We start from the raw sequence: 17217 nt of genomic DNA, 5'->3' as shown, positions 1-17217 counted from the left end.
CATTTTGGTAAAAAATAAAATTATATATACACACACACACACACACACACACACACACACACACACATATATATATATATCTAGGGCTGGGTCAAAATGTTAGATGACATGTTTTATATCACAGTAACTACGTATTTCACAATATAGTTGTTTTTTTCCACTGTAAATTAAATGAAAAGTGGATTATATTCTACATTAACATGTGATAATGTCTCTTTCACTCAAATATTTGTATATTAATGCAGCGAGTCGCGACGTTTCTCTCCAGTTATAAACAGCTAAACTCCACTCGAGTGCGTCACGTTTCTTCATCACGCGTGTAAACGGGGAAATAACATTCACTCAATTCACTCAAGAGGAAAATGTTGTCATCATTTACATTTACATTAAATTTTGCATTTAGCACCACATTTATCCACTCATTCGCTCATGCATTTGGCAAATTACTGTAAAATGAACACAATTTCAGTTTCTGTTCCACAGAATCACATGACTTCAGAAGATCTGAAATGCAGTGCACACATCACATGTCATCTCTGGAGTTGAGTAAATAATGGGGTTTCATTTTCGCCTGAACGTTTCCTGTAAGGGCCGACACATTCGTAATATTTGATTTAAACGTTATATAAAACTGCATGTGAATGATGTGATCAGATCATTATGAATGATCTAAATCTCCCAGAGGCGACTGGCACACAGCCGGCAAATAAAGTCCTGATCAAAATGTATTCCCGATAGAAGGCAGCGGGTCGTTCACTTGTTAGTGTGCACTAGGGCAGAATGATGATCAATTAAGCGGATATACACATGCGATCAGCCTCCAGCGTTCCTGTGATTTATAGTGAACTTCACTGTTCTCCTCATTAGACCAATGTTCTGCGTTCGGCTCCATCATGAGCTCAGCTGAAGATAAACTTAATGTATATGTTCTACACACACACAGTAATCATCATAGAACAATCCAGAACTATGGAGCGTTTCCAAGAGAAGCATCACTAATTCTCACAGATCGTCGTCTTCATCTTTATCGTCTCGCTGAACTACACCACATGATTTATGTTTGCAAACGGTTTTTGGCAGCCGAACTCCTTTGTGCTAAAATAATAGCTTGTAGTTCCCCTGATATTTGTAGCTATATTTCAATCATTTAAAAACACTGATGTCAGTTAATGTCACATGATATGCAGGTGAACAAATAAAAGAAATGTTTTAGTACACTGGTGGCCACAAGTTTGGAATAATTAGGATTTTTTTTATATCTGTTCGCAAAGACTGAATTTATTTGATATAAAGCTTGTAATATAGTTATACATTTAAATTGTAATATTTAAATATTTTATATATATATATATATATTTATATTTATAGCATATTAGAGTGATTTCTGAAGGATCATGTGACACTGAAGACTGGAGTAATGATGCTGAAAATTCAGCTTTGATCACAGGAATAAATTACACTTTACTGTATATTCACATAGAAAACTGATGATTTACATTAGAATAATATTTCACTGTTTTTACTGTATTTTTGATCAAATAAATGCAGCGTTGGTGAGTTTAAAAATTCATAATTATAGCAAATGTTTGACTGCCAGCGTAAGCGTTTTAATTTGATTGTTTTTATTAAATATTTTTTTAATTCAATATTTCAATTTATATTAAATTACATTTGATTTAATATTTAAAATATAAAATATAAAATAATTCTATTCTAATGTACTCTACACTATTCTACTTTACTCTATTCTACTCTGTGTCTAGAACTACTCTACTCTATTCTACTTTACTCTACTCTACTCTGTATCTAGAACTACTCTACTCTACTCTGTATCTACTCTACCCTACCCTACCATACTCTACTCTACTCTACCCTACCCTACTCTACCCTACCATACTCTACTCTACTCTACCCTACCCTACTCTACCCTACCATACTCTACTCTACCCTACCCTCCTCTACTCTATTCTATTCTACCTTACTCTACTCTACCATACCATACCCTACCATACTCTACTCTACTCTACTCTACTCTACTCTACCCTACCCTACCCTACTCTACTCTACCCTACTCTACTCTACCCTACTCTACCCTACCCTACCCTACTCTACCCTACCCTACTCTACCATACCCTACCATACTCTACTCTACTCTACCCTACCCTACTCTACCCTACCCTACCCTACTCTACTCTACCCTACTCTACTCTACCCTACCCTACCCTACCCTATTCTACCCTAACCCTACCCTACTCTACTCTACTCTACCCTACTCTACTCTACCCTACTCTACCCTACTCTACCCTACCCTACTCTACCCTACCCTACTCTACCCTAACTCTACCCTACTCTACCCTACCCTACTCTACCCTACCCTACTCTACCCTACTCTACCCTACCCTACTCTACCCCACTCTACTCTACCCTACCCTACCCTACTCTACTCTACCCTACTCTACCCTACTCTTCCCTACCCTACCCTACCCTACTCTACCCTACCCTACCCTACTCTACCCTACCCTACTCTACCCTACCCTACCCTACTCTACTCTACCCTACTCTACCCTACCCCACTCTACCCTACTCTACCCTACTCTACTCTACTCTACCCTACTCTACTCTACTCTACTCTACCCTACCCTACCCTACTCTACTCTACCCTACTCTACTCTACCCTACTCTACTCTACTCTACCCTACTCTACTCTACTCTACCCTACCCTACTCTACTCTACCCTACTCTACCCTACTCTACCCTACCCTACCCTACTCTACTCTACTCTACCCTACTCTACTCTACTCTACCCTACCCTACCCTACCCTACTCTACCCTACCCTACCCTACTCTACTCTACTCGACCCTACCCTACTCTACTCTACCCTACTCTACCCTACCCTACTCTAGTGTGTGTCTGCTGATGGAGAGATCAGCAGTGTGTGTGAGTGTGTATTGTAGTTGTTCCTCAGACTGAAGCCTGATCTCCTCATCAGAGCTCCAGAACTCACACACACACACACACACACACACACACACACACACACACACACACACACACACACACACACACACAGATCTTATTAACACCTTCATTTCTCTCTGTTCTTTCCTCCAAACATCACAGAAGCTTCAGCCCATCAAACCCATCTCCTGTTTTAGCTTCATCTCTTCACATCAGCCTTGTGTTATCACGTCACACGGAAGCCATGAAACACGTTTCTATTGTCACGATCACGCTGTCAGAAAATACTCTCTTTAAATAGAGATTAGAAAACTGTCGTACTAATGCATGCGATTATAAAAACAAACAAACTGAGCTCCGCTGCTGTGTGAAAGAAACTTCTAGCATATATGCATGAAGAAAATATTCATTTATATTTATTTACACATATAAATATACATGTAGAGTCTTTCTCATCTATGAAAGCAGATGAAAAATACTGAAGACTCATGATCTCGCTCTCAGGGCGGATACAACCCATCGTCCAATCAAATGCTGTCTAGAATAAGAATGCCCCGCCCCCTCAGATATAGCTCCACCTCCTTCTGACTGGCAGAGTCGGTGATAAATCACAGTTCTTGGCTGTCAATTAAACTAAAGTTTGAAAAACATTCCCGTCCCACAAGGACATTCATCAATATAGAAAGAAAAACGGCTCTTCTAACCATTTGACCAGAGACATAACCGTGCGAATAAAATATTAAATTATTAAATATTTAAAAACAATATTTATAATTTAAAATATGTCTAATTATAAAATTGTGAAACATAATAAAAGCATTTAAATAAAATATTTCCTCATTGAAGCATTTAGGGAATCATAATTAGATGATTTAATTAAAAGTATTTCCAATGTATAAATTATTAAATATTTTAAGGCAAGACACTAGGTGAACGGGGTAAAACATTTAAATATGCAAATGAGGCATTAACTACTTAAATATGCATACATTTCGAGAACAGAAATCTGAATATTGGAAGAAAATATTAGAGTTGAAGGTTTTTACAGAGGGGATTTTTAAAATAAATCAGAAAATATTGTCAACAGACGGAAAGCATTTTAGGAAATAAACTGTTATATAAACCAGACGAATGATAAATGAATGAAGCTTCAGAAAATAAAACTGTAAAGTTTGGTGTGTGTGAAATGGAGATTTCTGACTCAAACTCACCGCCTTTAAATTTAATATATACAGATGCAAATTAATCAAATGCAATAAAATAAAAACTTTGGATGTTTTCTTTCCACTAGTCTGAAAGTAGACAGTGTTATGAAAGCAAACAAGAAACCAATGCTTTAGCCTGAAGTGTCTTGCCTTAATTCAAGTATGATTGCGTGCATTTTATGCCAAATGCATAAAATGTCAAATGTAAAATGTAAAATGTAAATCGGACAGAATAACTGGTTCACTGGTTTTTGGACCCATTATGGCAGACACTTTTATCCAAAGCGACTTGCATTGCATTTCATGATACATATATTACGTTCTTATCAGTTCTTATTCTAATCAGATTTACTTGAATTTTTTGCAGTGTGTTTGGTCAGTGTTGACTCTCACCTGGTTGAGCTGACCCATGGGTGAGCCGGAGACATTAACCGTGTGACATCTGAAGTTGAGCAGGGTGTGTGTGCGCGGTGATCCGCTCTCGTCGTGACCCGGTTCGGCCACCGGGGGCAGTAGAGCCACCGTACACAATAAACCCATGAGAGTCGGTGGGACCATCAGGGCCTCCAGAGCGATGTTAGCAGAAACCTGCACACGCACACACACACACACACACACACACACACACATACACACAGCGTTACGCGACCTACTTTCCTCACACTAATTGCTCCTTGGAAAATAAACATCATTCATTGTACGAGTGAGTCAAGGACTGATTATGAACATGTAAAAAGACTAAACAAAGACTCCATTAACGATCCGAGTCTGTGACCTACATTATCAGAACAATAACAGACCAGAAGCTCAGAAATGGTGATTACGTCAATATTTTACAGCGTTAAGAGTAGAAATCCACCTGAGATACAGACGGCATGTACAGTATTAGTCATCAGATTAACAAACGTTAGGATCCCACGGCCCACAATGCATCAGGGAATCAATCAGCGGCGCACAAACCCCTTTTCATTAGTGTTTAATGAGCAAACCTCAAGAGTAATTCATGGCAATTCACAAAATAAATGTTTTTTTTTTATCAAAAGAAGCTTGCATTCCATGCATAATATTGATTTGCAGCTTAAATTGGCCACATATACATATATTACACCTTTTTTTTTATCTTTTATCTTTTTCTCAAATCGATCAGCCGAATGTGTTTTGTATGGAAGCTTGTTTCCGTCACGGAGTAAAAAAATAACTGTGACTTTTTACCTCGCAATTCTGACTTGATTTCTCGCACTTGTATCTAAACTCAGAATTTGTGAGAAATAAAGTCAGAATTGTGGGATATAAACTCGCAAATGTGAGAAGAAATAATGATATTAACCATATAACCTCCTGACGTCAGTATCCACTGCAAAAATGCTTTTCTTACTCAGTATCTCTGTCTTGTTTCCAGTCCAAATATCTAACAATTCTTAAATTAAGATGCATTTACTAGATAAGTAAAATGACACAAGAAATTCTATTTCTATTATTAAATTATATTATTAAACTATTGTTTTCTGATTTAAAAAAAATCTAAATTAAGCGAGTTTTTAAATAAATAAAAAATTCTTTTCATAAAACAAGATATAATTTCTAATGTCATTTTCCTCATCTAGTAAATGCTTCTTGATTTAAGAATTTTTAGATATTTGGACTGGAAACAAGACAGAAATACTGAGTAAGAAAAGCATTTTTTTGCAGTGTGATAAGTTCCCGACTGTATTTGTGTCAGCGCTCTGTGAAGAACGTCAAAGGTTTCTATTTACAACATGTTTTTGCAGCGTTGAGCACTGTAGCCAATCACAGACCTGTTCGTTGAGCGTGTGAATGCAATGGCCAATCAGAGGCATTCGAGTCAGAATCTGCCCAGAGTTTGTTCAGCTCTGAATGCTCGCAAATGGTTTCGTTATAACCAACAAAGCATGAAGCCATGATGGTTTTTTCCCATGTGTCCTCTGAGATCTGGCTGAATGAAAGTGAGCTTCACCTTTGAGATGACGGTGTTGTTGGTGTTGAGCGCGAGATCTGCGATCCGCTCCACGCACTGGACGATCCGTGTGCAAGCGCGAGCTTCATTCTGAGCCATCCAGAGGACGTGTTCCTCCACCTGCATCATGTCACTGGCCACGACGAACACATGGTCGCCCAACTGCAGACAAACACACAATCACAGATCAGAGGACAAGACGTGAGGTCCTTCCTCAGGGACCAGTTGTGCTGTTCATCTTTCTCCAGTGTGTAATGTTGCTCTTTGAGCATGAAAAGCTCAGAGTCAGTGTTTCTGAACTCCTGAAACGCCTCCATTGTAGTCTTGAGATTCTTCCGGGAACAAACACGTCACAATATTCCTCATTATAATAATTCATACGCAGAATAAAGGGGCGGGGCCTGGTTGAGTTAGTTAGTAGTGTGTTAAACTGGCGGTTATGGAAAGGGGCGGGACATTTCCCAAACACACTCGAAGCTCTCGACCAATCACAACATACTGCTCCAGCCGACCAATCAGAGCAAAGTGTGCTTTTCAGAAGGAGGGGCTTCATAGAGACAGGAGGTAAACAGAGCGTTACTGACAGACTGGGAAGAGAGGAGCTGCAACAATGGAGAATATGAGGAGAATAATCAACATTCAAGCAGAAAAACCTGTTCTAGAAGAAGCAAGACTTTGTAAAAGGGCATAATAGATTTTCTTTAACATAATCAAGATATATTTACTGGAGAAGCAAAATGAAGTGACTTTACACTTAAAAAAAAAAATATATATATATAATCTGCCAATGGAGTCAGAAAAATAAACTTGTTTTCTGACCCCATTGGCAAATTTGTTTTCTTCCTGTTTTAAGCATAAACTCACTTGATTTTGATCAATTTTTCAGAAAACAACACTTAATATTTTCAGTCATTTTGCTTCTCCAGTAAATGTATCTTGATTTATGAATGTTTAGATATTTGTGCTGGAAAAAAGACAAAAATACTGAGGAAGAACAGCATTTTTCGCATCACATGCACAGTTAATCTCCATTACCGGACTGTACTGAACTGAGTTTATGTCTTGAACAAGCCATCAAAAACTATAAGAGCTTTGCGAATCGTGATTAAGATGAGTCTCCATGGCAGAACTGAGGGTTATATCTCATTTTCTTGAATAAAGAGGCAATATTCACAGTTCTTACGTGACCTTGAAGCCCTTAAACGACATTTGAACCATGACTGGAATATATTACTGTGACTTTGACTTTAAGCTCTCACTATAGGCAGTGAATGACAGCGTTAGTATTAAACCAGAGTGTTTCAGCAGGGCTGTAAATGAAGTGTGCGCTTCACACACAGTTAAAGTCATGTTCTGTTTTTATTTACCTATAAAGCAGCTTTGTGCAAATCATATTCAACACACGCCTTCAGTCACGAGAGCTGGAGATTCAGCACTTCACGCAACATCTTAAACAACAGCATCAACATTTCCGCCTCGAGCATTCTCACTGTTGCTTTCCAAAGGGTTTGATTCCCTGTCAATGCACATACTTGAAGAATGTAAACTTTAAATGCATAGTCAATAAAAAAACCTCTTGAAAATGCATGCAAATGTTTGTATACTTGGCGTGAAGTGTGTGTCTGGCCTGAAGGTCACATATGGCAGGAACAGCTCTTCTTCTGTTGTGTAATTAATACAAATTTCCCCAAAGCGAGTCTGTTTTCTCATTCACACCCTCCAAAAGCTCTTCTGGCGGAGTCTGCCAGTGTTATTAAAATGCTGAACGTGTTCACTGAACATGTGTACATAACACTTAAAGCTGAAAATAGCTGATAACAATGTGCAGTGACTCAAATTGCACCTAAATTGCACAGTAGCAGAGCGCCGCGTCAATGACAGCCGGGCGAAACAAGCGTGTGGAAGAGACTGAGACACACAGACAAATCCATCAGAGCAGAAATCCTCACTACAGTCTTCATCTCACCTCACGTCACTGCAAAGGGGGATTTCAGGCACACGTTTACGATTTATGTATTTGAATTGCATTTAAAATTTCAATGATTTTCCATGGATTAAACAGTTTTAACTAGAGATGCACCGATTGCTCGGCTGGTGACCGGAATTGGCCGATTTTCACGTGATCGGCCATGACCGGCGACCGGCCGGTCAGTCTGACATATGCCGATTTTATGCCGGTCAAATGCACTCGGGCGCCGCATGATTAACCTTTTGAGCGGTACGGTCTCATATATGAGATTTGTATGTCTGTGCCCATGAGAGTACGGTGCGGTGCCACATTTAGATGTTCAGTGACGTCGCATAACTGCCAGATTCAAACTGTGCTTTCGCGCGTTGGCTGCCTGGCGCTGAGCCAGAGTCGGACGCGTTCAGCGCTGTTATGGCACAACTAAGCAGTGTTTTCAACCTCATAATGTTTATTTTAGGTTTCAGATATTTAAATACACATAAGCACGATTAAAACAATACATTTGGAGTTTGTAAAACACACACTGATGTCTGTGGAAGCAGCAATAACAATCTATTCAAATATAATTTGCCGACATGTGTGTTATTCATATCAGACAAACATAGGGGAAGTAACTATAAAGTTTACTCTATTCTTCTCAGTTCACCGGCCACTTTCTTGCATTTATTTCGGAGAAACTGATGAATTCACGTGCTGTAAATCCGACTGACAGGACAACATTGCGGCGCCAATCTCATTATAGATCAAGATTAAAGGTTTTTAAACGACCACTCACTTACACGTATTTGAGAATCGGAATATCAGATAGGCTGGTTGATGACACGGTAAGCAAGTTTGTGAATATTTTGAATAAAAAAGGAAAAGTGAAATAAAAGCGACACATCTGTCATACAGTTTTATTGTGGCTGCGGTGTATCGCGTGACGCGTCGCCATGGAAACATTAAAGGGAACGTTCGCGAAAAAACTCACTCTGGGGGTGGGGGTGTCAGTTAGAATATTTTAAACTTACGCGTGAAAGGGTTAAAGAAAAGATGGAAAATAAATATTTGTGTGTGCTGTAAAGTGGTTAGAAAAAAATTAAATCGGAATCGGCTAAAATCGGTATCGGCAGGTCAAACTCAGTGAAAAATCGGAAATCGGAATCGGCCTAGAAAATTGTAATCGGTGCATCTCTAGTTTTAACATAAACAAACTAATAAACGTTATGGGATGCATATTTGTCAGTCATGCATAAATGAAGCAGGTTTGATTTCTACACTCAAAAACTCAAGGCATAGTTTAATATTAATTATATGCAACTGTTATTTTCATATTTTCAAAATGCATGTATTTAAAGTAGTTTATTATTAATTATATGCAACTGTTATTTTCATATTTTCAAAATGCATGTATTTAAAGTGCTTAAAATCCGCATTAATCTCTTCGTTGTGAAAAAAAACGAGTTTTTTGTTGTTGTTATTTTGTTTTTAAAGCACATTCAGATTATTAGTCCTATTGCAGAAATCTGACCTGCTTCATGTATGTGACTGATGAATATGCATCACATTACGTTTATTAGTTTATGTTAAAACTGTAATCCGAATGCATGGAAATGTTATATGCAATTCAAATAGATAAATATTTTTCCAGTGTAAAAATATCTAAACATTTTTAAATCAAAATACATTTACTGGAAATGCAAAATGGCAAAAAATTAAAACAAATTCTGAAAATAAAAACTTAAGTGATTTTAAATTAAATTATAATTATAAAAATTAAGTGATTATTTAAATCAAGTAGAAGAAAAATCTGCCGATGTAGTTAAACTTAATTCAAAGGGAAAACAAGATTATTTTTCTTGACAGATATTTGTTCTTGTTTTAAAAGCATAAACTCATTTTACTCAATTTCTCAAATCTTCAGTCATTTTGCTTCTTCTCCAGTAAATGTGTCTTGATTTAAGAATATTTAGATATTTGTGCTGGAAAACAAGACAGACTGAGGAAGAACAGCATTTTTTTGCAGCGATCCATCAAAAGTATATTAAACATAATTAGGTGTAAAACTAAGAAAAATACTGCCACTACAATGATAAAGAAGACCTTGTCTTTGCTCAAACGTTCATAGTCAGAATCCTGAAGGATTAAACAGGTTGAGGCATTATGGGATGCGATTCTCACCTCTCTGTCATCATACACCAGGCGTGTGAGTCTTTCTATCAGGTGAGTGACAAATATGACATCCATCATGTCTCCGAACAGCGCCGCCCTGCTGGTGAGAGAGGAGAGCTGCTGCGCCACCCTCAGCGCGTTAGACACGTTCACTGGTCTCTGAGTTCACATCGGAGAGAGAAAGAGCACAACTGAGAAAATATGAAGCAGCACAACTGCTTTCAACACTGATAATAATCATGTTGGCGTGATCAATGTTTCTTGAGCATCAAATCCTCATATTAGAGTGATTTGTGAAGGATCATGTGACACTGAAGACTGGAGTAATGATGCTGAAAATTCAGCTTTGATCACAGGAATAAATTACACTTTACTGTATATTCACATAGAGAACAGATGATTTACATTGGAATAATATTTCACAATTTTACAGTATTTTTGATCAAATAAATGCAGCCTTAGTGAGCAGAAGAGACTCTATACATTTTTTAAATATATGTAATTTCATATAAACAAGACTATTATATTACATTGATTGAAATTATGTTGGTTGACATGTTTTTGCTGTAATTGTATATTTATGAATTTTTTGTGTACACATCATTTGGTGTATATGTATATTTAAGTTGACTCTTTGACTCTGCTTTATTAGATGCATTACAGTTAAAGCTTCTATAAATCAGCCTTGGAGAGCAGAAGAGACACAAACATTAAAAAATGGAACCGTGACCCTAAGCTTTTAAACGGTAGTGCATCTGCTCTTTTCCAAATTCTACTAGTTAAACCTGTTTTGGCTGCTGGGATTGTGTGTCAGATTATTGCATGTTGTCTGGCACACCAAAGTCCAAAGAAACTTAAAATACTAATTGTGAAGATTATTGAGACATGAGGAATTAAAAAGAGGGCCTGAGCCAATCAAATCTCAAAGAATCCTTTAGTTCTCAGGCTTCAAAACACAAGTGATGCAGTAAATCAAGGTCAGGTTGAACATCTGCTCAGTATAATCAGGTGTGTGTCGTGCCGAAGTGATTCCAGCAGGATAACGGCCCTCCAGCGATAAATAAACTCCACTCGTGATGATGATGATGATGATGATGATCATCAGAGACTCCGAAAGACACGAGTGTGACTTTTCTTTTTTTCACACTAACATATAAACAGACATCATTCCAAATTTTGTATTATTTATTATTATTTTATTTTTTAAATATTTAGACAGGGTTGACAACTGTACAAAGTCTCATGCCATTTGGACAAAGAGACATTTTTATTTTATTTTAGCAAAAGTCATTTGCGGGTCAAAAAGACCCAGAATGCCGAATAAGGGTTAAATTATTACATTGTTTAAATTAATACCTTTTTCGCTAACTTTGATTTTGTATGGGCATTTCTGAAATGCATAACTGTGATAATTACCTCTGATAACAGATCACTCTAAATTGTAATGTGGATGTGTATCGTGAAAAGCGCTATACAAATAAATGTGAATTGAAGTGAATTGAATGATGATGAAGGTTACAGACCTGTGTGAGTTCATGCAGGCTGCGTGTGAACTGGTTTGCGTATGAGCACTGGTTATAGTCATGCTCCGCCCATCGGCCCGATTGGCCACACCTCCGCCACGCCCTCTTCTCCTGAGGGGCGGAGCTGGAGGCGGAGCTAACGCTGGCCACCGCACACGGCAGGAACGCCAGGAAACCAGACAACGTCTTCGGCCACCTGAGGAAACAACATGTGATTGTGATTCAGCAGATCAAGAGTCTGTTCTCTTCACTGAGCGCATGTCTGAGGCTTGAATCCGCTGGTGTTTCGTGATTTTTAGTGGATTTATGATCAACATCATCAATTAACTACAAACAAACTATACTGACAAATATTAATTGGCATTTCAAACTCAACAAATGTTTTGTTTGTAAAGTGTGTTTGAGCATCTTTCTTTACAATGAATGGATCTGGCTGTGATATTTTGCAATAAAACACAATGACATTCAGACATATTACACTACCGTTCAAAATTTTGGGGGTCGGGAACATTTTTAATACGTTTTTTGAAAGAAGTCTCTTATGCTCAACCAAGACTGCATTTATTTGATCAAGAATGGTATGATGGGTGGTTGCCAGGGTGTTGCTATGTGGTTGACAGGAGGTTGCCAGGGTATGCTGGGTGGTTGCAAGGGTGTTGCTATGTGGTTGCCAGGATATGCTGGGTGGTTGCAAGGGTGTTGCTATGTGGTTGCCAGGGTAATGGGTGGTTGCAAGGGTGTTGCTATGCGGTTGCAAGGGTGTTGCTATGTGGTTGCCAGGGTATGATGGGTGGTTGCCAGGGTATGCTGGGTGGTTGCCAGGGTGTTGCTACGGGGTTGCCAGGGTATGCTGGGTGATTGCAAGGGTGTTGCTAGGTGGTTGTCAGCGTGTGCTAGGAGTTTGCAAGGGTGTTGCTATGTGGTTGCCAGGGTGTTGCTATGTGGCTGCTAGGTTGTGTCAGGTGGTTTCCAGGGTGTGCTAGGTGTTTGCAAGGGTGTTACTATGTGGTTGCCAGGGTGTTCCTGTGTAGTTGTTAGTACGTGCAAGGTGTTTGCAAGGATATTGCTTTGCGGTTACTAGGGTGTTGCTATGCTAGATGGTTGACCTTAAACTTTTGAAACGGCAGTGCAGGTGTGACTTAAGCGTCTTTCCGAGAAATTGATCATTTTCAGAGTTTCACACAACACTCGAGGTTTGTGAAGATGAACAGTGTCCATTTGCGGCCGTCAAGTGAAGCACAAATGCTCAGTAATAAATTACACTAATTTCTCTGGTAACAACAGACTGATTTTCCAGCCCATTACAGACGTGTCCTGCACAAACACAGAACATGAAGCTATAGAAGCACCAATCATTAAAATATAACAGAGGACAAAAGAGGCACTGATGCATCACAACCACAGTGAAGTGATTTTTAAGTAACAGCGTCCGTGTGCGAGCGTGATGTTGCTGACGGTTGGGGGCTTCTGTAGCTGCGGCTTCTGTGTGTGTGTGTGTTTGTGTGTGCATGTGTGTGTGTGTGCTGTTAGGGTGTTCCTGAGTACTTGTTAGTATGTGCATGTTTCTAGGTTGCAAGGGTGTTGCTATGTGGTTGCTAGGGTGTACTAGGTGGTTGCCAGGGTGTGCTACATGTTAGCTTAGGTGTTGATATGTGGCTGCGCGGGTGTGCTAGGTGGTTGCCAGGGTGTGCTAGTAGTTTGCAAGAGTGTTGCTATGTGGTTGCCAGATTATGCTGGGTGGTTGCCAGGGTGTTGCTATGTGGCAGCTTGGGGGTTGCTATGTGGCTTCTAGGGTGTGTTAGGTGTTTGCAAAGATGTTGCTATGTGGTTACTAGGTTGTAAGGGTGTTGCTATGTGGCTGCTTGGGGGTTGCTATGTGGCTTCTAGGGTGTGTTAGGTGTTTGCAAAGATGTTGCTATGTGGTTACTAGGTTGTAAGGGTGTTGCTATATGGCTGCTATGGTGTGTTAAGTGGTGCATCACACCGAAGTGATTTTTAAGTAACGGCGTGAGTGTGAGTGTGTGTGAGTGTGATGCTTCTGTAGCTGAAGACGCACCTGAATTCACCCTTGTTGCTATTTACCCTCTCGGCCGAACAGTACAGCGCTGTCGTCTCCAGAACCACAATCTCCATGCCGATTGAGCTGTTGCCACGGGAACTGGTCACGTGACACTGCCAATTACCGGAAACCCCGACATCAATGTTGGACAGGATGAGCTCGCTGTGAGACGAGGGTGAGACGACACTGAGTCACACTTGAACATGAGCAAGTTTAACAGAGTGAATCTTACACAAGCCAAATTAAACCTTTTTGTATTACTCAAATAACACTGACATGATGCACATTTTATTTTATGAGTGCAAAGTAAATGCTAATTGGGTTACATTCATCAACATTTATGATATTGAGCACCGAAAAACACAAGACTAAGGCTATTCTGTTTCATTCACATTTAGCTCTGAATTATTAATATGCCAGAATTTCCAAAAGTTATTGTTCCTTGGATTCTACAACATTTTCAAGGGAAACTTTGAGGGATGCGAACGATTCATGCATGCAAACACTAGCAGAGGAATAGTAAGTGGCTCAGTGAGCGTGCTCAAATCTTTCACAGTAAAAATGATTAGAGGCTCAGAGAGAAAGACAGTGACTACTCAAGCCCGTAATCCCTCACACACACGCTCGCTCGCTCGCTTACTCACTCACTCACTCACACACACACTCACTCACTCACTCACTCACTCACACACTCACACACTCACTCACTCACTCACTCACTCACTCACTCACACACACACACTCACACTCACACACACACACACACACACACACACACTCACTCACTCACTCACTCACTCACACTCACTCACTCACACACACACACACACACACACACACACACACACACACACACTCACTCACACACATTCACACACAGTCACTCAGTCACTCAGTCACACACTCACTCACTCACTCACTCACTCACTCACTCACTCACTCACTCACTCACTCACTCTGACCTAGTGTTGCTAGGTAGTTGCCAGGGTGTTGCTATGGTGTTTCTATATGGCTTTTAAAGTGTGCTAGGTGGTTGCTATGGTGTTTCTTTTTGGTTGTTAGGGTGTGCTAGGTGGTGCCCAGGGCATGTTATGTGTTTGCTGAGGTGTGTTAGGTAGTTGCAAGAGCGTGGCCATGTGGGTGCTAAGGTGTGCAAGGTAGTTCCAATGGTGTTGTTAGGTGGTTGCCAGGGTGTTGCTAAGTGGCTGCTTACTGCCCCAACAAGATAAGACACCACTTCAGAGTCTCTATGATATATCTATTTTTTTCAGTAAAAACACATTTCACCATTAAAACAGATGACAAGCAACATGTCATAATTATAAAAGACACACTTCAGTAGAAATTAACAATTTTCTAGAGTTAATAGCTAGAGTGCAAGGTTGCCCTGTTTAGTGCCTGTTTAGGAGAGGTAAAAGCGGCATAAATTATCCTGATGTGTGGATGACGTCTGATTATGGCACATTATTCCTCTCTCAGCTGCAGTCCGGCAGCACTTAGATCCCTGATTAACGACCTTGGACCCTCGGACCAGCACTAGAGACTGACCCATCTGTAGCACATATGGCTCAGAGACCAGTTTGAAGAGAGTGAGTGAGTGTGTGTGTGTGTGTGTCTCTGTGGCGCGAAGCAGAGCTGTGCTTGTGCCCCGTTGAACTGACAACCACACAGCAAACATAAGTTCCAAACATGAGTGCTCCCCCTACTGAGACACGAGTGATGCTCCACGCTCACATGATACCACACAAGCAGAAATATACACAACAAACACACAGAAAAGACTCCTGTTGTGTTACACACACACACACAAAAAAATTAAGTCATTCAGGATTAGAACAACATGAGGGTGAGTAAAATCACAAATATAATCTCCTTAATATTTCAATTATTGCTGTTAGACAAGAATAAAGTTAAATATGGGGCAGGCCGCATAGCAACACCATTGCAAACACCTACAACATATTAGCAACCACCGCTACACCCTGCCATTACCCACAACACATAATAAACTGCATAGCAACACCCTGGCAACCACACACAACACATTAGCACCCACATAGCAACACCCTGGCAATCACACTCAACATTTGGAACCACATAGCGACACCCTAGCAACCGCCCAAAACACAATTGCAGCCGCATAGCAACACCCTGGCAACCACCCATGACATATTAACCACAGGAACACCCTTGCAGTGGCAACCACACATAACACGTTAGCAACACACTGGCAACCACACACCACATTTGCAACCGCATAGCAAAACCCTGGAAACCATCCATAACATATTAGCAACCACAGCAACACCCTGGCAACCACACATAATACATTAGCAACACCCTGAAAACCACACACAACATATGCAACCACATAGCAACACCCTAGCAACCACCCAAAAAAGAATTGCAACTACATAGCAACACCCTGGCAACCACCCATAACATATTAGCCACCACAACTACACCCTGGCAACCACACACAACATATTATCAACACCCTGGTAACCACACACAACATTTGCAACCACATAACATCACCCTGGCAACCACCCATAACATATTAGCAACCACAGCAAAGCCCTGGCAACCACACACAACATTTGCAACCACATAGCAACACCCTGACAACCGCCCAAAACACAATTGCAACCATACAGCAATACCCTGGCAACCACCTTTAACATATTAGCAACCACAACAACACCCTGGCAACCACAAACAACACCCTGCCAACCACACACAACACATTACTAACACCCTGATAACCACACACAACATTTGCAACCACATAGCAACCACCCATAACATATTAGCAACCACAGCAACACCCTAGAAACCACACACAACACATTAGCAACACACTGGTAACCACACACAACATTTGCAACCACATAGCAACACCCTGGTAACCACCCAAAGCACAAATGCCAGTGAGTTTTGCATACAATACTCACATTTTCTTCAAAATAAAATGAAATTCTGTATGTGTCTGAGCAAGAGCAGAACAAGTATCCATGAGAACACAAAGACACACACACACTGTGACCTACATTCACACAACAAAGCTCTATTGTCCAGCCATCCACGTCTCCACAACGCTTCACTAGCAGCATTCACAATCATGCACTAATATTTCTCAATCTGAGGATAATAACAGGCCTGTGAATGCTGAAGTCGGGGGGCTTCACTGATGAATATTTTAAAACCCAGAGCATGAAAATAGTTCTGCCCACTATAGAGACTCTTCCAGTCAGTATCGCTGGAGCTTGAACAACAAGAGCAGGAAAATAAACGTGAACTATTAATAAAACATTGAAAACTAAAAGGACACAAACACACTCAGAAACACTTTCATGACTAAAACTTTTAGTAGATC

General features: G+C 40.0%; 1 protein-coding gene across 1 annotated transcript in view; it reads right to left on the bottom strand.

The window, feature by feature from the left end:
• adgra1b (adhesion G protein-coupled receptor A1b) overlaps window positions 1–17217 on the bottom strand; it is a 152203-nt gene that overhangs the window by 89240 nt on the left and 45746 nt on the right. Inside the window, exons 8-12 of the mRNA XM_084390772.1 lie at window positions 13839–14003; window positions 11783–11978; window positions 10269–10418; window positions 6140–6301; window positions 4558–4752 (exon numbers count right to left, since the gene is read on the bottom strand). Coding sequence (XP_084246898.1) covers window positions 4558–4752; window positions 6140–6301; window positions 10269–10418; window positions 11783–11978; window positions 13839–14003 — 868 coding nt within the window. The remainder of the gene's footprint in view (window positions 1–4557; window positions 4753–6139; window positions 6302–10268; window positions 10419–11782; window positions 11979–13838; window positions 14004–17217) is intronic.

This window comes from Rutilus rutilus (genome assembly GCF_951802725.1).
Source record: "Rutilus rutilus genome assembly, chromosome: 20".
NCBI classification, from domain to species: Eukaryota; Metazoa; Chordata; class Actinopteri; order Cypriniformes; family Leuciscidae; genus Rutilus; species Rutilus rutilus.
The sequence above is the reverse complement of the archived record's forward strand: the minus strand, read 5'-3'. Positions and strand labels throughout refer to the sequence as shown.